The sequence below is a fragment of the Scylla paramamosain genome, chromosome 40 (assembly GCF_035594125.1).
Source record: "Scylla paramamosain isolate STU-SP2022 chromosome 40, ASM3559412v1, whole genome shotgun sequence".
Taxonomy (NCBI): domain Eukaryota; kingdom Metazoa; phylum Arthropoda; class Malacostraca; order Decapoda; family Portunidae; genus Scylla; species Scylla paramamosain.
Genome location: NC_087190.1, coordinates 12092698 through 12119103, shown reverse-complemented (window position 1 = coordinate 12119103; position 26406 = coordinate 12092698). Strand labels below are relative to the sequence as shown.

The 26406-nt window shown below is 46.6% G+C and overlaps 2 protein-coding genes across 3 annotated transcripts; both read right to left on the bottom strand.

The window, feature by feature from the left end:
- Nucleotides 1-2133: 2133 nt before the first annotated feature.
- Nucleotides 2134-11200, bottom strand: LOC135092445 (xaa-Pro aminopeptidase 3-like). The gene is given in 8 exon segments (XM_063990938.1): nt 2134-4927; nt 4929-5020; nt 5825-5945; nt 6516-6760; nt 7001-7646; nt 7838-7990; nt 8271-8476; nt 9935-11200. Coding segments are annotated over 8 exon segments (1599 nt in total). The 5' UTR covers nt 9993-11200; the 3' UTR covers nt 2134-4849.
- A 151-nt stretch (nt 11201-11351) lies between these two features.
- Nucleotides 11352-24440, bottom strand: LOC135092442 (protein O-GlcNAcase-like). Of its 2 annotated transcripts, XM_063990934.1 has the most exons (13): nt 24115-24440; nt 20158-20209; nt 19399-19627; nt 18560-18847; nt 18116-18371; nt 17080-17912; nt 16666-16840; nt 14576-14629; nt 13406-13491; nt 12753-12949; nt 12408-12585; nt 11863-12061; nt 11352-11661 (listed from the first exon to the last, which is right to left on the bottom strand). In XM_063990934.1, exons 1-13 carry the CDS (start codon nt 24206-24208, stop codon nt 11537-11539), a joined length of 2766 nt encoding a protein of 921 aa, XP_063847004.1. In that variant the 5' UTR covers nt 24209-24440; the 3' UTR covers nt 11352-11536. The 2 variants fall into 2 exon arrangements, with proteins under 2 accessions (XP_063847004.1, XP_063847005.1); XM_063990935.1 differs by lacking the exon at nt 14576-14629.
- Nucleotides 24441-26406: the final 1966 nt, after the last annotated feature.

Here is a 26406-nt window from a genome sequence, read left to right as displayed (position 1 = left end):
TTACCAAGAATTTCCCACGAAAGAAAAATAAGACGATAAATTATGTCTGCCCTCTCTCCAGTGCTTATTTCTCCCTCACGCTCTTCGCTACACAAACTGAAGCATCTAGCGTGGCTGTAGTGAAGGGAAATAGAGCTACATAGAGACACAAGGCACTAGAAGAGGTGGAAATAGAATAATAACAGTGTATTCCATTACCTTCCCCCCCCAAGCGCTTCTCGGCTCCTACGGACGCTCTGTTATGACACTATGGTACCGTATCCACCCTGAACGGTCCTCGTATTTTTTTATTTTTCATCAATTTCTTCCCACTTCCGTCCAGTATTTTTATGTGTGATTATTAGTATTTATGATTTTATGTTTATTTTTATTGTATTTTTTGGGTTGTTTGGTGTTTTCTTGGGTTGGTTTGAAAGTGATGTCCGTGTGTTAAGTCTTGACAAACGTTTCGCCATCATCTGTTCATTGATTGACGATTTTTTATTGCATTTTTTTTTTCTCTCCGACTCTTTGGCTTCCATCACGAATTCAAACTGACATACCTAACATTTTTTAACTTGTATTCTTAACTTCCTCAATAAACTAAGCCTTGAAGCAGAGAGAGAGAGAGAGAGAGAGAGAGAGAGAGAGAGAGATTCCATATTATTGATTGACTAATAGGAATTATCTGTTAAGAGTTAGTCCAGCTTATTTCATGCACATAAAGCTTACAAATAACGCCAACTCTCATAAGGATAGCCTACAAAACTTTTCCAATTTATTTCCAGAGGTCCCTCAAGTCCCATAACTATAAATAACAAATAACCACTAGCAAACTGCATGTATAAGATTGGGGTAGTATAGGATATGGCTCCTCCCCACCTACCTCTCCCTCCAGTCAGAAAACATAAAACACAAATAAAGACAAACAGCAACAGAGCTTCGGGTTACAGGGTACTGCACGACTATCTTACCCTAATAGTGGGAGAGACAGGATATCAAGGTTGAAGGCTCTGAGCAAAGTAGCAAATCATTATCAGAACACAAGATAAGAAAACATAGGTTGGAGCGGGAAGCCATCGGGACAACACGTGGCAGTCCCTGTATAAAATCTCCTATCGGTTTATGTTTAAGAGCCTCCTACCATCCTTTCCGGATTCGGTCATTATTTTCTATGGCTGGATTAAAACATGAAGGGGCCCTACACACAACGAGAATGGGGGGCGGGGGGACTTTTCCTGCGGGGAATAAAGGAAGCCGAGTGCTAGAAAGAGCCACAGGTTGACACTCCTGAGCAAGAGATGCGTGGACGTCGTCTGGCTGCATCGCCTCCCTCACCCCTCCCCTGGGGGACAGCCTTCAGGCCAGGGATGCCCTCCCTCCCTTCTCCCCTGGGGGTAGCCTGGGCCTGAAATCTGCTCCTGGGGAGGGGAATTGCCGGTGGGGGGGGAGCCTTCTATACATTTATCTAATAGTTTCAAGCTTCTTAACCCTTTCACTGCAATACAAACAATGAACAGCGCCAGAAGCAATGCATGAAATCTTTATAAGCATCTACAAGAAGGGAGTTTAAAAGAATAGATTTTGTAATTTCTTTCCGGCTTAAGGACTGGAGGTGGCTGAAGAACAAGTAAAGGCGTCTCAGAGTGATTGGTGATTAAGGAAAAGTGTACCAAGCGGCAGTCAAAGGGTTAGTGACTCATGAGAACCTTCCTTCCTATCTCTTTCTTGAATACAACTTTATCAAGCTTGTCACCATTGTTGTGTCCCCTGTAGTGTTCCTTCAGCTGTCCATCACCTTCACTCATTAACTACGTGCAGTGAGACAGAAACATTACAATAATCTGCTTCATCAGTTTAATAAAAAGAAATCTTCAACTGAAAATATATAGTCGTGAAATTGACAAAAGCTACAATGAGGATGATGATAATAATAATAATAACAACAACAATAATAATAATAATAATAATAATAATAATAATAATAATAATAATAATAATAATAATAATACCAGCAACAATAACAAATTACATAAATCTGGCTATTACAAATATTTTGGATAGTACAGAGAGAGAGAGAGAGAGAGAGAGAGAGAGAGAGAGAGAGAGAGAGAGAGAGAGAGAGAGAGAGAGAGAGAGAGAGAGAGAGAGAGAGAGAGAGAGAGAGAGAGAGAGAGAGAAAGAGAGAGAGAGAGAGAGAGAGAGAGAGAGAGAGAGAGAGAGAGAGAGAGAGAGAGAGAGAGAGAGAGAGAGAAATATTATTGCTACTATTACATTAAAACAAGATAAACTGATAACTGCAACACACACACACACACACACACACACACACATATACACATGGCTGAGTGAAAGCAAAACAAATGAACACCAAAACTAATATGCCTCACACTCCATCCATTCTTTCTCTTTTCTCATCTACAGCGGAATTGTCACCCCATTAAAAACACATCGTACAAACATACACTTAATTATTAAACAGACCATATTCTGAAACACTCTCCTCTCTCGCTATTATTTTTCTCTTTGGTTACAGTAATGATTAGCCAGGTTTTCAAGAGTATTTCTGCTGGTAATAATGTAGAAATCATGTTAATTTGTCCCTAGAACTATATAAACACCTTCAAAAACCTGTGCCACTACCACCACGACTGTTTTCAAAGAGATGATTAGCCAGGTTTTCAAGATTGTTTCTGTTGGTAATAATATAGAAATCATGTTAATTTGTCACTAGAACCATAAAAAACATTCTTAAAAACCTGTGTCACCATCACCACGACTGTTTTCAAAGGCCAGATATATGATTTGCTCAGTTCTCAAGAGTATTTTTCCTGTTAATAATGTAGAAATCTTGTTAATCTGTCACTAGAACTGTAAAAACACCCTTAAAAACCTGCGTCACCTCAAATAGAGCCTTTTGAAAGCAGAGTGACAAAGAAATGTTTTAGAATAAGATCTTAAGAGGAGGAGCAGAGAAAAACAAATGACTGTCTAGCTGCATAGAGTGGATAGCATTTAAACTTTGTTATTCAGTCAGTAATACAAAGATGATTAGGTATTCACATCCTGCTACATAACATTTGAGGCTTGAGTTGTGTGATTGAAATACATTGTTACCTATTTACCTATGCATACATACATACATACATACATGCATTCTCCCACTCATCAGTCTGTCTTGTCTTGGTGAATATACAAAAAACATGATCTATCTATACTGTATGATTGAAATGCGTAATCTATCCATCTATCTACAGTAAAATCCCTCTTATCCGGCATCAACAGGACCGCCAACATGCCGGATACTTGAATATTGCCGGATACTTGAATAGAAGTTAAATTACGTCCACAATCACCACCCTACACTCATGCATCTTACCATAACAAAGATCAGCTGATCTGATCAGATGCTTAAGTGTAAGCACAACACGCTTCCTCTTTTCTACAACTTTAGGCATGACGAAGGTGTCAGGCAATAAACAGTGCACACACGGGACTGAGTCACTGAGTAAACACAGTGCAGTGGGCCGCGGGTGGCGCAAAGCAGTGTGCTCTGGTGGCGAGGGGACAAAGTATGCCTCGCGCAGGAATTTTAATCGATTTTATGAGTACACATTGATTTTTTATTGATTTTAAGGCTCGGGGAAAAATGTGCCGGATACTTGAATGCCAGATGAGAGGGATTTTACAGTATCTATATATCTATACTTTTTTCCACTAGTGTATCTATTTAGCTTTAATATAAACACAAAATATTATCTATCTGTCTATATTGTATGATAGAAATGCATTATCTATCAATCTATCTGCCTCTAACTATGCTTTTTTCATTTATCTATCTATCTATCTAGTCTTTTCATATAAAACACAAACAATTATCTATCTATCTCTCCCTGCCTTTTCTTTCCACTCTATCTATCATCTTTTCATACAAGCAATGCAATATCTATCTATCTTTCTTTCCATTTATATATCTTTCTGTCAGCTCTTTCAGTATTACCTATCTATCAATCTATCCATCTATCTATCTATCTATCTATCTATCTATCTAGTGTCTGTCTCTCAAAGTAAACACAATACAAACACAATACAAAAACATCATACGCAAGTTTTCTCTCGTCGTCAAATGTTGTGAGTCATTTTGTATTCTGATTTGAATTACTACGATTATTATGCCATGATTACATTCCTTTAAGTTTACAGTAGACACATGTACAGAGGACACAAGGGTAGGCAGTGATTATAATGACTGTACACTGGATTATACAAACATACACACACGCATACACACAAAACCCGTGTTATTTTTAGTCTCATGTGCATTACTCATCTTAATTTTGTATGCTTGACCTTTTTTTATGATTGCTTTTTCTTTAAGTATAGCTGCTAGACATACATACATACATACATACATGCGTACATACCTGACTGTTTACGCATCACCCTGTATTTTGGTATTAATTTGTATTCACACCTGTCTATTCTATCCATCTATCTAGTTATCTTTTCAGTTATGTATTTATGACACTATCTATATTTATATTTTATCTCTCTCCTAACCTATCTATCTATCTATCTAATTCACTGGTTCTTTATCTGTTTCTCCTCACATTTATCTATTCATCAGTCTATCTCCTAATCTCATCTATCCACACATGTACATCTATCAAAATCTCTCTCTTTCTCTCCCTCTCACACACAAACAAACATACACGCACAAATGCTCTCACCATTATTTATCTATCTACCAAACCAATTTCTCTCTCTCTCTCTCTCTCTCTCTCTCTCTCTCTCTCTCTCTCTCTCTCTCACACACACACACACACACACACACACACACACACACTTTCTCCACCCCACACTGACCCGCTCACTTATAATCAGCACCGACAATGGCTTCCACTTCATCAGGGTGCTTGGGGCAGGCAGCCGTCAGCACCTCTACCCCCGCTCTCTGTCACCAGCACATCGTCCTCCAGCCTCACCCCCAGGCCGAGGTAGCGTGTGGGGGCTGTCCGGTTGTCCTCGCGAATGTAGATCCCTGTGGGTGCAAGGTGATGGGAGGTGATGGGAGAAGATGTACATATGTTTTTTTACATAGGAAGAGCACTGGTCAAGGGCAAGAGAGTGATAAAAGGCTCACTAAGGTGCCAAAAGAAAGGTCAAGAAGGATCATCAAAAATTTGTGAGGATAAAACCTTCCTTCTTAAAGAGTTCAAGTCATAGGAAGGGGAAATACAAAAACAGGCAGGGAGTTCCAGAGTTTACCAAAGAAAGGAATGAATGATTGAGATTACTGGTTAACTCCTGCACTAGAGGGGTGGACAGAGGAAGGAGGAAATACAGAAGCAGGCAGGGAGTTCCAGAGTTTACCAGAGAAAGGGATGAATGATTGAGAATATTGGTTAACTCTTGCACTACAAAGGTGGACAGACAATGTGGAGTGTGTGTGGTGAAGATAGGCTGGAGATAAAAGGTGAAGGACGGGTGTAAGTGAAGATAAGGCGGAGATATGAGGTGAAGGGTGGATGAAGATGGTCAGGGAGGAAAAGAAGGTAGAAATACAAGGTGGAGATGCTTGTGTGTAAGAGAAGGTGGAGATGAGGTGGAGATACAAGGTGAAGAGTGGATGTGGGTAATAGAAGAAGGTGAACAAAGCCCAAAAACACACAGACACCATAAAACACTTAAAAAATACCTAAAAACACAGACACATTCAAAAACACCCAAAAACACCTAAATACACTTCCAAAACTTCCTATATACACCCAAAAAACACCCAAATACACCTAAATACACACCCACAAACACCTAACACCAACCACATCTGCACCCAAACACTGACCTGGCTCCACAGTGATGACGGTGCCGGGTGTGAGGGGGCGGGAACGCGGGATGTGTGCTGTGTCATGTACATCCATGCCCAAGTAGTGACTGACGTGGTGTGGGCAGTACAGGTAGGCGGCCTAATTAACAAGACAAGTGTGTGTGTTAGTTTGTCAGGTTGTTCAGATTATTTCATTTATTTATTTATTTCTTTTTATTTCTTTTTATTTTATTTATTTATTTATTTTTTTTTTGTGTATGTTAGTATATTGTTGTTGTTGTTGGTGTTGTTTTTGTTTAATTTTTTTGTTCTTGTTGTTGTTGTTGCTGTTGTTGTTTTGTGTTTTAGTATGTTGTTGCTTTTTTTTTTTTTTCTGTGCACTGGTGAAGGGTGACAGTTTGAAAGGAAGGAAAAAAAAAATAAAAAGGACCACTAGAAAGTCAGTCTCCAAAGCAAGGTCAAAAAGTGTCACTGATAAGGAGGATAAGTACTAGTGTGTGTGTGTGTGTGTGTGTGTGTGTGTGTGTGTGTGTGTGTGTGTGTGTGTGTGTGTGTGTGTGTGTGTGTGTGTGTGTGTGTTAATATTGTATTGTTCTTTGAGTGTAAAAAGGCTTGATTTTATAGCCTGGTGTATAGATAGATAGGTTATTTATACTTCTTTGATTGTACACACACACACACACACACACACACACACACACACACACACCCTGGACAGCTGGTGGCCGGAGTAGCTGAGAGGCAGGATGCACAGTTCCTGCAGGACACGGCCCAGGCTGGCACACATGAGGGCAAACAGCTGGTCCAGAGTGGGACGCTGCGAGGCACATGCCTGCACCACAGCCTCTTGCACCTCTGCCACCGCCTCGTACAGGTCGCGCTGGGCCGGGCTGAACTCCCCGTCCACTGGCCAAGTGCGTGTCACATCCCCGCTGTACCCCCGGAACTCAGCACCTGTGGGCAGCAGGAATTAGGTGTGGTGGTGGTGGTGGTGGTGGAGTGGCAGGCAGTATAGCATTGTGACAAGTGGGTACAGGTCAGAATGATGGAAGTGGTCACTAATACAGTACTGGTGTTTGTCCTGCTGCTGCAGCTGCTGCAACTGTTGGTGCTGCTGCTACAGTTGTTGCTCTCACTACTTACTGCATGCAATGCAGCAGCAGCAGCAGCAGCAGAAGGAGGGGGGAGGCTCACCAGCATCCATGAGCACCATCTGGCCGGGCTGCACCAGGGTGTTGTTGGCAGTGTAGTGGATGGTGTTGGCACGGGGGCCGCCGGCCACCACAGGGGGATAGGCCAGGTGGTCTGCACCGCGCATCCTGGCATGATAGTCCACTGTGGCAAACAGCTGGTGCTCTGAGGCTGGGGTGCGGGTGGATCGCATAGTGGCCGCGATGGCTTCTGCCGAGATTCGGCAGGCCTGCCTCATCAGCTGCTGCTCCGCTGGGGACTTCACCACCCGCAGGGCGTGCACATGTGGCCGGGGGCTTTCCACAGCCCCCAAGCGGCCCCCAGTGGCCAGCCAGGCCTGCAGCTGGCGGTGCAGGCCAGGGCCAGCGGTGGTCTCAGGCTGGTACCAAAGGGCGGGGGACCCCAGGTCACGTTCCAGCTTGTCCAGGTAGCGGGTCAGCTCCTCCAGGGGCAGGCCGGCATCCACGCCCCACACAGCTGGGGCATGGTCGGGACGGGTGCGAGGACCGTCCCACAGCTCCTGGGGTGCCTCGTGGCGTGGCGTGAACATAACAGAGCGGTGCATGGGTGCAGGGCGCCCTGGCAGGGAGTGCAGCAGCAGCAGACACCCCGGCTCCAAGCACCCACTCAGGTAGAGCATGTCTGTGTCCTGCCGAGGAGGGAAGCTTCAACACACACACACACACACACACACACACACACACACACACACACACACACACACACACACACACACCCTCCCAGCCACTCTCTCTGGATATAAGCAGCACAGGCAGCCACACACACACACACACACACACACACACACACACACACACACACACACACACACACACACACCTGCCGGTAGAGGTACGGAATCTTGTCCACCATGTACCTCTTGGGAGTGCCGGGCAGCAACACAACATGGTGATGGCCCTCCCTCTCCCCCAGCCTCTCCATCAGTCGGTGCCGCCTCTCACTGTACTCCTCCCTTGTGATGCCAAACGTCACCTGAAGCGGAAAAGAAATAGCCACGTGGATGGTGGATGCTGTGGAGTTGAGGTGGATGGAAGTGGAATAGGAATGCACGAATGGATGATGGATGTTTTGGAGGGAGTGTTGAGCTGAATGGATGTTTAGATGTGTGGAAACTGAGTTTGGTGGAAGGTTATAATGATGGTGGAAAAGATGCCAATTGATAGAGTGAGGAACGGTGTGCTCTCTCTCTCTCTCTCTCTCTCTCTCTCTCTCTCTCTCTCTCTCTCTCTGTCTCTCTCTCTCTCTCTCTCACCTGTCCTGGCTGCAACAAGTGAGGGTGAGTGTGTGGGAGAGGCTGGCCAGCTCGTACCCCCTCATCCACCCCCCTCCGCCCCTCCCCCTCCTCTTCCTCGGGCCTGGTGGGGGGAGGGTCTGGCTGGCGGTGGTGCCCTGCAGAGTGACACAACCGCCGCCGCCACCCACTGGCTGCCACGCTGAAGCTTCGCCCACATGCTGCTGCTGGGGTGTAAGGCATGGGGGTATCAGTGTTAGGTTAGATTAGATTGGTTAGATTAGGTTAGATTAGGTTAGGTTAGGTTAGGTTAGGTTAGGTTGTGTCTTATGTTAATAGTGGTTATTGAACTGTTAGGTTAGGTCTGTTAGGTTAGGTTAGGTTAGAAGTTAATTCTGGTTGGTGAGTTGTTAGGTTAGGTCTACCTATTGCTAATACTGGTCACTGTAATGTTAGGTTAGGTTAGATGTGTCTTTAACTAATGCTGGTTGTTGTAATGTTAGGTTAGGTGTGTCTTTAACTAATGCTGGTTGTTGTAATGTTAGGTTAGGTGTGTCTTTAACTAATATTGGTCAATGTAATGTTAGTTTAAGTCCATTTTAAAATTGAAAATGGCCAATGCTTCTTGTCATGTGCACTAAAAATGGTTAAAATGCCATGCAGCTTTACAGGTTAGGTTAGGTCAGGTTAGGGGGGATCAAGAGAAGCACAGCCTCCATTCAATTAGGTTAGGTGAGTGGGTCAGTGGGGTCGAGGGAATTTAATCTCCTGTTAGGTTAGATCTGGGAGCGTATATTTTAGTCATGCAGTATTTGTCCCTGCAGCCCAAAAATTTCTGAAGAAGGATTATTTTTCCTGTAGACTATTCTCAATGGGCAAATTTCGCTCACTGTTACGTTCCCCACCTGAAAACACCACAGCCCCACCAGACCCCCAGGTTTGTTGTTGCTGAGAGGGTCAACAGAATATATAAAGAGATGCTATTGGTAAGATTCACCCAGCTCCTTATGTGTGTTACTTTATGTCAAACTTCCTAACCTATTACACTTTTGTTGAAGAAAAGAGGTAATGTATAATTCTTACTGAGTGTGACAACAGTGAATAAGCAGGTCATCTGTCCCCATCTTGTGTTAACATCTTATAATAACCTAAAGTGATCTGCAAAAGACCAGAAGAAAAAAGATGAATAATAAGGACGGGAAAGGACTCTCGTAAACAATAAGCATGAATCTCCTACTTCTTGTGTCATATCCATATCAAATCTATCTGTAACTATTTTTTTTTTTATTCCTCAATGACAAAAGATATACACAAAGGAGAATACCAAAGAAGAGACACCAGAAGAGCTGGCGGAAGTAACGCGGATATCTTTTTATACTACTACTAATACTACTACTACTAATGAACACAGAACTTAGCTGGGAGTAGCACAACCATTATCCTAAACTTAACTTCACCTGCACACTCCTCATAACACCGACCAACATCTCACAACACAGGGACAAAAAGTAAATAAATAAATAACCAGATGGAATAACGAGAATAAAATCAGCCACTCCCAGGCCAGGCTTTATTATCCCTTGTACCTGCCCCCCGCGACCCGCCCGGTACCTGCAGCTGGCCTCGGTACACTGGTAATACTTGTGTTGTCAGTACTGGTGAGTGTGAATCCCCAAGGGGCATACCTAGGTGGCTCCCTGTGGCCCTAGAGCTTAGGAGGAGAATGGACCTCACCGCCTCCATGTTTGTTTTGGTCGTCAGCTGATCGGCGTTCGGATGTTGACTCTGGTTTTGGCTTCGTGTGCATGGTGGAGTGTTACTGGACTGACATATCTACACCAATATTTAATAAATTAAGCATCCACACCATCACTTAATAAACTATACATCCACATTACATCTACATCCACAATGGAGATACACCAAACATCCACACCAACACTTTATGAACTACGTATCCACATCTCATCCACATCCAAACTGGAGATGAACTAAACATCCACATCTGATCACCTCTACATGAGAGATGAACTAAGCATCTACACCTCATCTACATCCACCCTGGAGATAAAATAAGCATCCACACCAACACTCTACAAACTATTCACCCACATAACATGAAAGATAAATTACGCATCCACATCCATAGTGAAGATGAACCAAGTATTCACATCCACACTGAAGATAAACTAGACACCCACATCCACACTAAAGATATATTAAGCATCCACATCCACACGAAAGATAAAAGTACGCATCAACATCCAGTGAAGATGAACCAGACATCCACTTCATGATAATTTAAGCATCCACACCTGCTCTAAAACAAGGATGTAAACCCCCACACTTCTGATTTAAGCATCCACACCCTTATCAGACCAGAAACACATCCACATCTGGTTAGCCATCCACTTGATTGTCCTCCAGTTTCAGGAAGCAAACCGGACCTCCAGCACTCAATTACCAGTAGTTTTATTTTACTTTCTGGAGCAGTGTTCAGGGTTTTAGTCTATTCATGTACCAGAGCATTCAAGTTCTTATTCTATCTTGTACTGGAGCATTTTTGTTTTATCTCTATTCCTGCATCGAAGTATTCAAGCTTTCTCTTCCTACAGCAAAGTATTCAAGTTTTTAAGCTTCAATCTGTTCCCGCACCAAAGTTTGAAAGCTGCAAGTCAAGGTAGCATAGTTCTCTTGCAACTTCAAAATTTTAATTTCCAAGGAAATCCAGAAAAACAAAGACTCATAGAATATTTTTTGTATTTATCAATAAAAAGATTCTGTAACTATATTGACTTTTTATATATCTCAAACTCGCTCTGTAAATGTACATGACTAATAAAAAATATGAAAGTGTGTAAAAGAAATACACCGGCTGTGGAATAGTAAACAAAGAAAAAAAAAATCATAATGGAAAAAAACCATCTTTTTGACTAGGAAATATATTTTCTTTACATTTCCTTATGATTTGTAAACTTAAATATCACAATGAACAGCTGCTACTGAGGGGCGCAGCGGCAGTGAGAGAGAGAGAGAGAGAGAGAGAGAGAGAGAGAGAGAGAGAGAGAGAGAGAGAGAGAGAGAGAGAGAGAGAGAGAGAGAGAGAGAGAGAGAGAGAGAGAGAGAGAGAGAGAGAGAGAGAGAGAGAGAGAGAGAGAGAGAGAGAGAGAGAGACTATAATGAGATGATGAGAAAACAGATGAGATGCAAAGATGTGAGGAGAGGGCTGAGATCCTGGGACAAGGTGGGCATGGGTGGGATGAAGTAGCTGTGGCGGGGCAGGGCCATTAGAAGGAGCGCCCCAGGTACAGTGTTGTACTCTGTGTGGTGATCTCCAGGAAGCCATGCCGACTGTACTGCTCCAGGGTGCACTTCTCACCCACGTTGACGCAGCAGTGCCCTCCAAACACCCCTGATGGCAGCCAAGAGAAATAGTGCAGCTGAAGATTATCATGGCCTTCACAAGATTAAATCATAACTACTGAAAAAAGGCTATAACCATGATTCTTTTCAAGTCACAGCAATCTCACCACTCTAATAGTCTTAGATGGGAATGAATAATCCTCCAGGAGAGGAAAAAAAAAGAAGTTTCTTTTTGTCCCAGCACTCTCACCTCTTGCTCTGATGGTGGCCAGGAGACAGGTGAAGAGTCTTTTGCTGACCGACTCATCTGTGACGGAGACGAGGCAGGACAGGGTGATGCGGGCAGGGTGTGAGGCCACCAACATTTTGGGGGGTGGCTGGGGCTCCATGGATAGCTGCACCAACATCTCCTCGCAGGGGGTGAGCATCATGCCCTCCTCCCTGGTGACCTGTGCATGTGGGGAGAAAAATATGTTACTGAGGTACTCGAGGCAGCATGTTGTACTGCTTTGTTTCTGAATGATGCTTTTGACCTTTTGGGAATAGCATTAATTAAATCACTTTTTTTCCCTTTGGCCAGTGACCAGCTAACAAAAAAGAAGTGGTACTATGGATAAAAATTATCATATTACATTATACTGAAGGGCTGAATGATAATAAGGAGGGATTCTTGAAGCTGAAGAATGAATGGGGAAGGATTCTTAATGGGTCTCTGGGATGCAAGAAAAATTGTAGTGTCTCCAGAGTAACACTCATCCAAGTCCTAACAAACTGGGGCACGATGCCACTCCTCACCTTGGGGTAGCACTCCCTGATCTTGGCACGATAAGCAGCATCACGTGTCGTCTGCTCCACCGAGTCGCAGGCAATGGACCCGTATGCCACCAGGTCACCCCACTCGTCCTCCACCACCATAACGTTGACGTCCTTTACAGTGTCATCCTCCAATGCCTCCAGGTAGCTCCCAACCTCGCTGTGAGCAGGATGGGAACAGATGTCACTATACATGTAGGAAGATCGAGAGCTGTGGCACAGAGTGAGTGTGCTGGAGTGTAAGCTTTAGGCTGCAGCAAGTGTGTCACAAAGAGTGTGCTACATGTGTACAATGGACAAGAGGGGCATCGTGGCAGAACAACTCACAGATCCCCAGGCAGGTTGGGGTGGGCGGCATAGAGGGTCGAGCCGTCCCTACGGTCATCAGCCGTGTGCAGGATGAGGGAGAACAGTTTGGGCCTGTCAGCTGGCACGTAGGGGCGGATGACATAGCAGTGTCTGGCCGGCACTTCTGGTGCTTTGTACACAAACAGGTCGTTGCTGGCATCCACTGGGATGAGGCGCTGTAGGAGTGAGGAGGAACATGTGTGAGCACCAGGAGATGGGGTCACCAGGCAAGGCTCTGGCACGACATCCTCCACCTTGAAGGTGCCAAGATGCCCCTGAGGGGGATGCTGCACCACGCCTCTGTGGGGCGGGACTTGGGCTGCACCGGTGGAGGATCTCGTCCGGGCCCCTCGTGGGGGATGGCCGCCCCCAGCACCGCCTCCGTCCCTACACGGACAAAATGGGGACAAGGCAAGGCCTCGGCGCAGCAGGGAGTCAGGTCGCTGAGGCGCAGCGGGAGGACTGGTGCTGGGAGAGCCGTCTCCGCCGCCGCCGCGCTGCGCTCGGGAGGCCGAGCCAGAAGAAATTCCTGACATTTTGGCCTTCATGGCGGCCAAGGTGACTAGTCCCTGAGGGGGGCCATATAGTCAGGAATTCCCACCTGGCTGGGCCAGGGGTGGTGTCATACGTACTTGCAGTTCGGCGGTCAGTCCTCCACGGAAGATCCACGGCTCCTGGTCGCCAGACATAAATACTTCACGCCAGCCCTTACTGAACCCTGCGTGACGATGCAAATGGAACCAGTCACTACACGCAACTCAGCGCCAAGGCTCAGCAACACTTTGTTATATGTCAAGGAGGCCAGCCAATAAAATGAGCCGCTGCCTTCTCTATTTGTGCAAGTTAGAAAACAGGTTGAGACAAGAAGAAACACTACAAGCCATTATCATCTGGTGAGAGAAGCTCATCCAACAGTAAAAATAAAGAAAACAAGAGACAAACTAATTTACAAGAGCAGCAAATCCAGACACTTCCATAGTTTTCTCAAGGGGAACCTAACACAGCCACATTGTTCTTGCCAAGGGGGCGGGGGTGGGAGGGAGCTTGACGTGTCTGAAAGCGATGATACATGTTCGCATGTGCGCCCTGACTACGGAGCAGCTTGCCTAGCGCGGTGCACGAGGTTGAGAGAATATTATCGAGCATGTCTCTCCTTCCCTGTCTCCTGCAAGACTTCTGTGGCAGCAGTCTGACCAGCAAACATGAAGGTTACTGCGGTGGGCGTGTCCCCGGCCCCCCACCCGGCACACAGGCCAGCAAGGGGGGCCGGGCCTCAAACACTGCCCCGGCATGCACAAAAACAAGACGCAACCAAACCACACGCGTCCCAAAATGTAAACTATAAAAATGCAAAATAAAACAAAACACAAAGGAGACAGAGTAGAAGAGAAATGCTCTCTCATCTGGAAGGAAAGGAATTTTAATGTCTTAATTGCACACACCTGTCAGGTGTATGTTCGTGGGCGGGAGCAGGGGTGCGGGTGAGCATGAGGCACCGCGGCAAGGGGTGATGTGACCAATAAAGAAGTGAGCAAGGCCCGCCCAGCCCCACACCCGTGCTGCAGGCCCAAGAATATACACGACAGGATGGCACCTCCAGACTACCGCACCATCAGCAGCAGTCTAGAGTCCCCGTGCGCGGGGAGGCAATGCGCGAGTCGCCCTAGAGCGCACGCCGGCGCATGTGGCTGGGAGCTAGCTAAGGTTCTTTTTTTTATTTTGGCTGTAGACGGCCAGGTCATTATCATCTCTGGACATGAAAAGATTGTGTACACATACTACCCGTGAGCTGAGTTACGTACAGGTATAGTTTCCATGAACGTAGTTGCTGACCATTGGAGAAACCTTGCCCAATGCTGTGGGGGAGAAAGAAGGAAAAGATTGTTCATTAATGGCCAGTTCAGCTTGAGGGGTGTGTTTGGCTACACACACACACACGCGCACACACACACTGGCTCTAGAGGCTTGCTTCTCTGCTCCTCCTCCATCACCACCTCTCAAATCTTTAAGCCATTGTGAGAATATTACCATGATCATTATTACTGTTGTTACTGGGCAGTGACCATTTAGGTGAAAATTTTACAAGATCAAAACAACTAAACCCTTAAAACACTGAAGGCCTCATGGCACCAGTAATGGTTGCTGGTTCACCCGAGAGGGTGCCAAAAAAAAACATCTTGTGATGTTACAATGGCAATAAGGTCAAGAGAATGGCCTCTGTGCTTTCACTCTACTCAGGACTCCACGCGAGGCCTGGCCAGAGTGAGAGGGAAATACAAACAAGAGGCAAACTGAGCATGGTTGTTAATCACTGCGGAGACAACAGCAGTACTCCCACACTGCTGCTGCCGCCGCCGCTGCCGCCGCACACACCACACATTTGCTTCCAGTGTCCTTGGCAAACCTTGCTGACTTAGACCAGAGGTGCACCTTGTCGTTCATGCATACACACACACACACACACACACACACACACGTTCAAAATTCATTCAAGACAAATGCACATGACTTATCAGAAACACCCAACCCTGCCTATCAACAGAGATTGTCCCTGACTCTCCCACATAAAGAACAAATATCGCCAGACTCATCAGCCCTTTCAAGGCTGTGCGTGATAAGCTTCACTATCTTATCTAAAACATGAATGGTAGCAAAGGCACGCTACACGTCTCTACCACCAAGCCATGGTATCCTGTTTCTGTCGCGCTTGTCATTCATGGTGTCACCTCAATTGCTTGGACAAAAGTCACCACTATTCTGTCTCTTCCTTAACACCCCCTCAAGAGGCTGTGATGGCACCAACCAACACCTTTTCCTCACACTTTACTATGCTTTTGTGTCCATTCTCCCCCCCCTCTCTCCAACAATTCCTTTTCTACATACTTATCATCTGATATGTTATGAAATTGCCTGTTAGCAGTGATAGTCTCCATTCATATTTGTTCTTGTAAGAGTAAATCCTTTCTTTCTCTTCCTTAAACACTACAATACTGCATCATTATACAGGGCACCATGCTTTCCTGAACCCAGTAGAGGTTTTACATGTTCCCTGAGGCTCTAAAGTGCATTCATCACTATACCCTTCATCTGCAAAGTCCTCATACACCACCAGAGCAACACAAAATACTTGGAATATCCTAACACCATCTCACTCAAGCTAAATTTTATCCTACAGACACAATGGTACTTCTCATACACACACACACACACACACACACACACACACACACACACACTGTGCTGCCTCTGTCCCAGTCAGCAGGACTGGAATCAACGCATCACAAGGACAGTGGAAGTTAACACACAAGGCTCATCCTAAACAAACAAATGACAGGGAACAAAACATTCCCAAAACAAGTGACACAGATGAGCCTTGCTGACACCAGAGCCTCTGCACACCCAACACAAACTGGGCAGCAGAGATGGGAGGGAAGGAGCGACAGGTAAGGTTGGGAAGGGGGAAGGGAGAAGTGGAAAGGTACAGGATCATGGGGAATATGCTGGAGGTCCACGCAAGGCAGCAATAGTGACTGCCAGGAGAAAAGGAGGCCTGGAACATGAAGGGTAGAGGGAGAGGTAGGATAAAGGGAGAAACAACGGCAGTGAGGAATGAGTGGGTGCACCTCTGCCCAGGCAATCTCTTGGATGAGGACAAGAGGGTGAGGATAAGGATGTGGTAAGGGAAGGGAAGGGAAGGGAAGGGAAGGGAAGGGAAGGGAAGGGAAGGGAAGGGAAGGGAAGGAAAGGAAAGGAAAGGAAAAGAAAGGAAAGGAAAGGAAAGGAAAGGAAAGGAAAGGAAAGGAAAGGGTGGGTGGGTGGGTAGGTGGAAGGAAGGAAGGAAGGAAGGAAGGAAGGAAGGAAGGAGTGGTGCTGCAGTGGTTGGTGTGGGTACCTAGCCAGTCGACGTAAGAGTTGAGGAGTCCCACCACGCCACACATGTCCCACACGTAGGGGTACACGTCATACAACAGGGACCGGTTCTTGACACGATTCAGGCGGTTGGCCATGCGCTTCACCTGCTTGGCCAGGTCGTTGAACTTGGCAGCTCGCTCAAACCATTCCTCCACCTGTGGTAGAGACTGGCATTGGTGAAGGGCTGCTGAGGCTGACACAATTACTGCCATCAAGAAATCCCCTTCTGTGCTAAAAAGAGAATGAACTTTGCTATCCTTTTTCTATATGCTCCTAACAGTAATAAGATGGTTTCTATACTCCCCCTCTCAGAAATTGTCAGTGAAATGTCAGGACAATTTCTCAAGTAAAACTCTCCACCCTTGACCTCCCTGAGAACACTTGGCTGGGTTACCTCTGGCTTGTTCTCTGAGTCTGCGCGCCGCTGTTGATCGATAACGAGGTGTGAGTTGATCTTGAGCCAGTTGAACTCGTTCATGATGGTGATGCCATAGCGGCCGTGCTCGTACGGCAGGTAGAACAGCTCAGCCAGCAGCTGCAGGTCATCCACTGTGAGTTCCTCCGTGTCCTCCTCCAGGGGCAGGCTGAGGGGCGCCTTGTTGGGGACGGTAGTGGTGGCTGTGGTTGTGGTATTTGTGGTCGAGGGAGCCTCCTCCTGCTCCAGGGGTGCTGGTGGGGAGTCCTCGGGGCTGGGGTCCGGCTTGGGGCCCTCCCCATTCTCCATCATGACAGTGTCATCAGTGTGAGGTGGAGAGGTGGCTGGTGAGGGGTTGCAGTCCATGGGCTCCACTCCGGAGTTGGTGGAAGCATCTTGGGACACAGTGGAGGCAGAGTCTGCCTCCTCGGGGCTGGCCTCCACCACCACCTTGTTCTCCGACACTAAGGAGTTCATGACGGGGTTCATGGCGGGGGTGAAGGTGGTGTCCTGGACGGCATCGGCCAGCACGTTAATGTTGGGCTGTGGGAGGCCGGGGGTGGCCAGGGTGGTGGAGGTGAGGGACATGCAGGTGTTGACGGAGGGCAGGATGGGGACTGGGGTAGGGATCTGTGGCTGCTGGATGGTGCCAAACGCTGACACTGGACGCTGGAACTCTATCAACCAGTCCTGGAGGGCCATGCGCAGAGCACGGCGGGGGTGGTATGTGTTGGGGGACAGACCTGTGGGGCACTCGTCACTGGCATCCTCCCCTTCTGTCTCAAGCCGGATGTCTGCACTTACTGCATCATCTGGAGGGCAGGGAAACACTTACACACACACACACACACTGAACCTTACTATATCAATCATCCAATCATCTTTTATCATTTTAAGATTCATAACACTACTAGAACTACAAAAAGAACACTCTTGACCCAATCTTCTTCCGTCTCCAACAACAATGCCACTACAACAGCAAACAAACAAGCAGAGACCAGAGCAGCACACTCACTATTATCACAGCTGGTTAGGGAGGAGGACAGCGACCACTGTGCCAGGGTGTGGATGGCAATAAAATTAGGGCCGTACTCGCAGTTAGGGTTTGTGACCACGCCGCGCAAGAGGGGGATGAGGTCTGGGGAGCGGCCGCAGTAAGGGCCAAGGAAGAGCCGTGCCTGGTCGTAGTCGTTGGCATGCAGGTTGTCCCAGATGACGGGCGGCCGACGCATCACCTCTGTCACCTCCCTGATGTGTTCCACTGTAAGTACCTAAGGCAGGGTGTGGAAAAGATTTGTAATTTGTGTCAGGAAGTCATAAATGTACTTACAGATAGGACATTACATGCTTAACTCATCCTATAGAAAGTACTTAAAGGGTGAATTCTAACTAAACACACAAATACAAACAGTAATATCAATGGCACAGAACACTACAACACACATACACACACACTCACCTTACTAATAACTTTGGGTCCAGTCCACATAATGTCAATCTCCGGCGCCAGCTTCTGTCCAATAGTGTTGAGGTATTCAGAGGTGTGGACGCTCGGCACAGCGCGCGTCGAGCAGTATTGCGTTGGACAGAACATGAAGCGGGGCTGACTCAGGTGGGCGAACACCTCGTTAGTGACGGACACCTGGGCGTGGGCGAAGGACTGGAACACTTCCTTGTCAGCACCGCTCATCTCGGGGTCAATGTCGTCGAAGAGAATTGCAAAGGCGTTGCAGCCCATCTGTGCCACCTACAACAGGGTCATGGGTACAGTTAGTGAGGTAGCAGATTATTCTTTTGACTAACCTAATCTTCCCATGATAAAAAGTTTTATCTTTTAACAAACCTAATCTTCCCTTAATAAAAAGTTTTAGTAACAGACATACACAATAAGTATAATCCTTCAGATAATCTTGTCACACCTTCCCATTAGCAAGTTGTAGTTATAGATATGCAAAAAAGAAAATTTCTAAAATACAAAATACAGAACTCAATAATTGAGGAAAGCAATGCATGCATCACTTAACACATTTGGCAAAAACAATACACACACACACAATGAGCACAAAACACTTGGCAAAAAACAATAAACACAAAAGCACAAAGAAAACAATGCAGTTATTACCAACCCAAACCAAAACTGAAACTACAAACAACTTGTCACACTCAAGGCAAACAAACACAAAAGTACAAAGAAAACAAGTCATTAACAACCCCAAACCAACACACAAACACACCACACCACCACCTATATCACACTCTTGAGGTAAACACACACACACACACACAAAGCCATCCCACCTGTTCCAACTTTCTCTTGAGGGCTGCCACCTCCTTCTGGCTGGAGTAAGTGATGTCCAGGCCAGGTGATATAGCATAGTAGAAGGTAATGCCGTGCTGGCGGGCCTCAGTGATGAGTGCCGTGAGGTGCTCTGCCTCCTCAACTGTGTAAAGCTCCCGCCAATTTGCACGATGTTTGTAGTCATCTTTCGGTGCATAGAGGTAGCAGTTCATCCCCCATTTTTGCTGTCTGAAATGAGGGATTGTTTTTAAAATAGGGAAGGGGCTGCAATGTTGTGGTCATAAGGTGCTGCTACAAAATGGCCAATGCAACTGAAATGGTAGGTTATTTAGTGATGGTAATAAAATTGTTGTAGGGTCTGGAGTGAGGAGCAAAGAAGCATCAGACTGACTGGTTTTCTCAGAGTACACTGACTTTCGAGGGGACCAGCATTACACTGAGTGGGTTTTAAGTGTTACAGTAGGTAAAGATTAGAGATGACATGGTTCTAATGCAAAGGAATGTAGATGGGTGACTGTACCTGTGTGTGTGTGTGTGTGTGTGTGTGTGTGTGTGTGTGTGTGTGTGTGTGTGTGTGTGTGTGTGTGTGTGTGTGTGTGTGTGTGTGTGTCTAAGTTATGGATGCACCCCTCCCCTTCTCTCTCTCTTTTATTTGAGGGTGTTAGATGAGATAAATGTGTAGGAGTGCATGTACATGTGAAGAACTGGATATATATAGGGGTATGTAGCAGTAACCCCCCCTCTCTCTGGGTACTCACTTAACAAACAGATCTTTCCTCTGTTCTGGAGTCCAAGGTCTGCCATAGAAACCTGCAAAGGAAGGAAACACGTGAGAACAACAGGAGAAACAACACTACTACTACTTACTGTGCTCACAAGCCAGTCCCTGCATACAAGGCCCCACAGACACTAAGCCAGTAAACTGTTCCAAACCTGCACCTCTTCCTGGTACACTGCATTCCAGCTCCACCAACCACACGTCTGTCACTCGCCTCCCTCTAACCATGTACCCTCCATCAGCCAATACACATCCCAAGCACTTCTCCTCATGTCCTCTAAACACACCATGCCCTACACAGCCCATAAAGAGTAAGGTAACTAAAACAAGTGGGCACTTTCTGATGGTTTTATTACAAAGACTGATGCACCAACACCCATGCAGTTTTAATTCACCAGAATACCTTGTAAAGTTTACATCTGCTCACTTCATAAATGATAATGATTCTCTTAAGTGTTTAATGTGTCAAGTCATAAACAATCAACAAGAAAAGTGAAGCCAGCAGGCAGTGCATGTGGCAGCCAGCACCTCAGGGCACCTCACCACACCTCTCATGTGCCTAGTGCTGCTTCACAGGTCAACAAAGGAGGGTGTGGTGCCTCCAGCAAGCCACCAGATCCTGCCACCTGCTGCATGACCTGCCTCAGGCCATCCTCACCCAATCACAGCAGTAGCATGGGCCAGATGGGCCAACAGCACGGTGTGGATGGCCCCCGGGAGGGCCAGCTGCACGGCCTGGGCCAGGGTGGGCAGGTCCTTGGTGCCCACTACCAACTGAGGGTGTCTGGCTGGCCCACCACCACCTTCAGGTGAGACCAGAATGCAGCATACATCCCCAGGTGTGGGCCCTGGTGGAGCAACTCAGGACCCAGGAATACTGGGGGTCAGCCATCCTGTGGCCTCACCAGGGCCACCTGCCTATACCCTGTAGGAGTGATAGTGAAGTCACACAGGGCCAGGTGGTGGTCCACCTGTAGCAAGGTGTAGCCAGGCAGGCAAAGGTTGCCAAGGTCTCTCACCTGCTCCTGAGTGCAGAGGGCCACACTGCCTAGCTGGCCTGGCAGGTGCCAGGCACCACACACCAGGGAGTCTCCCTCCTGTACAATCTCCACTAGGTGGGCCAGATCCTCCTCAGGGGTGGCTGGGTTGAGGGCCACTGCCACTCCCTGCCACTGCTGTTGCTGCTGCTGCACAATCCTGTGCCTGCAGTCCCTCACCTAGCGGACGTCCTTCAGGCCTCGTAGGCGCTGGTACTGCTGCAGCAGCTGGTGATGCAGTGGTGGGACTGCAGCCCTCCTTCAGCAGGCTGGCCATGTCCTGCAGGCCGCACGTACTCCTTGCTCCCAGCAGCCTTGCTGTGGGATGAGAACTCCGGGAACTTTCCTATGCACTTTATCACAGCCACAGGGCCGTGTCCCCCCTGCCCCCAGCCAGGACATCCTCTTCGTGTAGGTGTCCATCTTGAGGGACACATAGTAGCAGTGCAGATGCAGCAGGGCATCTGGGGCGGGCTGGGGCACCACTGGCACATACTCCTTGCAGTGGCAACACGCATGCTCCATGCAGTAGCGGCCCCGCTGCAGGAACACCTGCTTCAGGTCCCTGGCAGGTGTGGCCAGCAGTGTGCAGCACGGCGAGGAGCCAGAGCCGCTGAGCCACACGCCGCAGTCATCCGGGAAGTCGCTGTGCCTCCCGTTGCTGCAGCACTGTAGGTTGCCCTCATTCACCACAAAATACACATGCTCCTTGAGGCCCCGCGGCACACACTCCAGGGCCTGCTGGCTCTCCATCAACAGCCGCACCATGTGGGACACCGACATGAAGTGCTGCACCTCCAGGCACCCCTGTACCCCACCCACACCATCACCCTTACCCTGCTGTTGCTGCTCCTCCACCACAAGGTGGCACACCTCACCCTTGAGGCAGGGTGCCACACTGCCAGAACTGGCAATGGTGCTCTCACTATATTTATGCTGCTCCAGGAGAGGAGTCCCCTCCCCCTCCTCCTCCTCCTCCTCCTCCTCCACCACCACCACCACCCTCTCCTCAGGGTTCTCAGTCAGGCCGACAGGGGCTGACTCCACCACCCTGGGCTCCAGCATGACCAGTCTGGACCAGATGGCACCACCGGCCCTAAACAAGCAGCACTACTACACACACCACCATCACCCATGCCTCAGCTCTGGCACAACCTTCCTGCCTTGACACACTTCACCACAGCTGTGGACAAACTGGAACACAGGAAGATGTCACTCACTGTACTGCTGGCAGCTGGTGCACCATTCACCACTACCCAGCACTTCCTCAGCAGTCTGCTGCCACCACCATGCAGTACAGGCTGCAGGCCCACCAGAGTAGGCTGTGACAAGTGTGGTGGAGTTTATACAGCGGTCCAGGCAGGCACAGCTGGTGGGGAGTGTTGCCTGGGCTGACGTCCCTTCACTGCCAAGTATGGTGAATCGCGCCACACACACACAAGGCTGAGGTGGTGGCGTGGACTGCCTACACTTGCTCCGTCACTCCACACCTCACCAGCACAACAGCCACCCACCAGCCTGTCCACAACCTTTGAGGCAGCCGGGCGTTACATAACACCAAACAACACCACAACTTTAGGCTGCCTTCACGCCTCCATCATGGCACGCAGGACACACACACACACACACACCAAAACACGCCGCCTGCCTTTCTCCCCATGTCCATCAGGATGGCGAGGCGCAACACAACGGTAACAGCGAACTAACGCCTCCCCCTCCGCCCTCCCGTCCCTCAGCAACACGCCCACAAGAAAAAAATAATAAAAACAATAAAACAAAAATTCACATCAATTACACACAACAGACTGCCACAGCCACGCTCATCCCATCACGCCCACCCCCACGCAGCTCCACACACGCCCACAGGCTAGTGGACACACGCCCTTAGCACCAGAGGGGCGAAAACACGGGAGAGTGCATCAGGGAAACAAAATGGCGGCCGGCAGCCATGATACGTACAGATGCTCGGGAAACGGTTTGAATATCCTTAATTTCCTGCGTTTTCCCAGCTAGGCGTGATGGAAGGGTTGATACGTTGGTAATATTCGTGTCTGTACGGCCTGCTGCTGCTGCGTATGTCAGGATTGGGTGTATCTGAGGGTGTTGTTGCCTGATCTACGATAACGGTATTTTTTTATTTGTTTACTTATTTATTTAAGTATGTATATATTTTTTTGACTGACATCCGACGTTAAGGTATCGTCGTCTCCGTCTATTTGTCGTAATGTTAAGATGCTTGTGACACCGGAAGTCTAAGTACTTATCATTTTTTTTTCTTTTGTCACTCTTAACACCCCACAACCAAGTACAAATGTGAAAATAAAAGTTCTATCTCGCGGATTATTGAAACAGGGAAAAAAGAATACCACGTTTCTTTATAAGTTCGATACACTACTAATTGTTTAATACTTCACAGTGAAAACAATAAAGAGAAAATATTAACAAAACCAAATCTTTACGATTACAAAGAAATTAGTTAAGGGAAGAGGACAGGATTAATGATACACTAAATAACTGTGTGCCGTTTACCTCGCATGACCTTGAAGGCAATAAAAAAAAATATATAAAAAATAGAATGAAAAAATAAAGTAATGACGCAGAATGTTTAATAGGAGCTTCACTAGTGGGAAAAATGGACCAATGAATAATGAATAAATGTATAAGCTTGTCTGTCAACCTTAACCATTTGTGCTAGGCTTAAAAAAAATATAAAAAATTGAATACAAATAATATTAAAATATATGGTAAACCAAAATGTGGTATTGGGTGTTTTATGCTCCATGCACTTCATAAGTCAAAATAACTAACTAAATAAACCCGAAATAAAATGGGAGCTTCTGTAATATGAAGAAAACAAATAAATAATAATAATAGCAGTTGTAAATTGATGTTTAGTTTACCTTCCACGACGCCACAGACAAAATTCTTCCTAGTGTTGATGTTATTGATATTATCCACGGTGGTGTTGCTGTTGCTGTTGTGTTCCGCCGCCATCTTGTTCCTCCTTCCTGACGAAGCTAGCACCACTCTCACTAGCACTCTCAGCACGCCGCTCAGCACTCCGCCAGCCGCTACACACGAGGACCTGAAGCTGACCAGGGCGACGGAGGCCAGCACATGACAAATAGAGGCGAGGTGCAACGGGAATGAACCAATTTTTGATCAAGACGTAGCGTATGTTTCCTCTCCCGTGTTTGGTGTGTCTCTGCTAGCTGGTGGGGGGACTGTGACGTCATTTAAATCCCTCCATCCGTGACGTCATGATGCTTCCCCTTCTTCCATTGGCTCCGCGCAGGTCACGTGACTTTGTCTCAACCACTCACAGCGGAGTTTGTATCCTGTGTTTGGTTTCCTTTGATTTGTCGATATTTCGTTTTTTTTTTTTTTTTTTACTTAATGGTTTCAAGCAGCGCTTTATTTTGTTTGTCGTTTTTTTTTTTTTTTTATTTTACCTTTTTTTCTGTTAAGAGTAAAGGAATAGATTAACCAATAGCTAATCAGTCTCACACCTGTAGTTGCATATCGCTACCTGATTGGTATATATATATATATATATATATATATATATATATATATATATATATATATATATATATATATATATATATATATATATATATATATATATATATATATATATATATATATATATATATATATATATATATATATATATATATATGTGTGTGTGTGTGTGTGTGTGTGTGCCCAACAACAACCTACTCTCGTGCCCACGAGAGCCAAATTTACCAGTGCTGTACACCTCTCACCTAACTCCTCTCACTACAAGAAACTCTTTGACTAAACTTCCAAAGTGGAGCACATTCTGACTCTCTTCCCTTCTGCAGAGACCATCACTCTAGGAGACGTTAATGTTCACCACCAGCTTTGGCTTTCCTCTCCTTTCACTGACCATCCTGGTGAACTAGCTTACAATTTTGCCATCCTCCACGACATAGAGCAATTGGTGCAACACCCTACTCGTATCCCTGACCGTCTTGGAGATACACCCAACATTCTTGACCTTTTCCTGACCTCTAATCCTTCTGCTTATGCTGTCACCCATTCTTCTCCGTTGGGCTCCTCCGATCACAATATCATATCTTTATCTTGTCCTATCGCTCCAATCCCTCCTCAGGATCCCCCTAAGCGAAGGTGCCTCTGGTGTTTTGCCTCTGCTAGTTGGGGGGACCTGAGGAGATATTTCGCTGATTTTCCTTGGAATGACTACTGCTTCCGTGTCAGAGACCCGTCTTTGTGTGCTGAGCGCATAACAGAGTGTCTGGCATGGAGGCGTACATTCCTCACTCTTTTTCTCGTCCTAAACCTTCTAAACCTTGGTTTAACACAGCTTGTTCTCGTGCTATACATGATAGAGAGGTGGCCCACAAAAGGTACTTAAGCCTTCCATCACCAGAATCTCATGCACTTTATATTTCTGTCCGGAACCATGCCAGGTCTGTTCTCCAACTAGCCAAAAACTCCTTCATTAACAGAAAGTGTCAAAACCTTTCAAGATCTAACTCCCTTCGTGACTTCTGGCATCTAGCCAAAAATATCTCCAATAACTTTGCTTCTTCTTCTTTCCCTCCTCTGTTTCAACCAGATGGCACCACTGCTATCACATCTATTTCTAAAGCTGAACTCTTCGCTCAAACCTTTGCTAAAAACTCTACCTTGGACGATTCTGGGCTTTTTCCTCCCTCTGACTACTTCATGCTACATATTAAAATTCTTTGCAATGATGTTTTCCATGCCCTCGCTGGCTTAAACCCTTGGAAGGGTTATGGACCTGATGGGGTCCCTCCTATTGTTCTCCGAAACTGTGCCTCCGTGCTTGCACCTTGCCTAGTCAAACTCTTTCAGCTCTGTCTGTCAACATCTACCTTTCCTTCTTGCTGGAAGTTTGCCTACATTCAACCTGTTCCTAAAAAGGGTGACCGTTCTAATCCCTCAGACTACCATTTTACTGCATTAATTTCCTGCCTATCTAAAGTTTTTGAATCTATCCTCAACAGGAAGATTCTTAAACATCTATCACTTCACAACCTTCTATCTGATCGCCAGTATGGGTTCCGTCAAGGCCGCTCTACTGGTGATCTTCTGGCTTTCCTTACTGAGTCTTGGTCATCCTCTTTTAGAGATTTTGATGAAACTTCTGCTGTTGCCTTGGACATGTCAAAAGCTTTTGA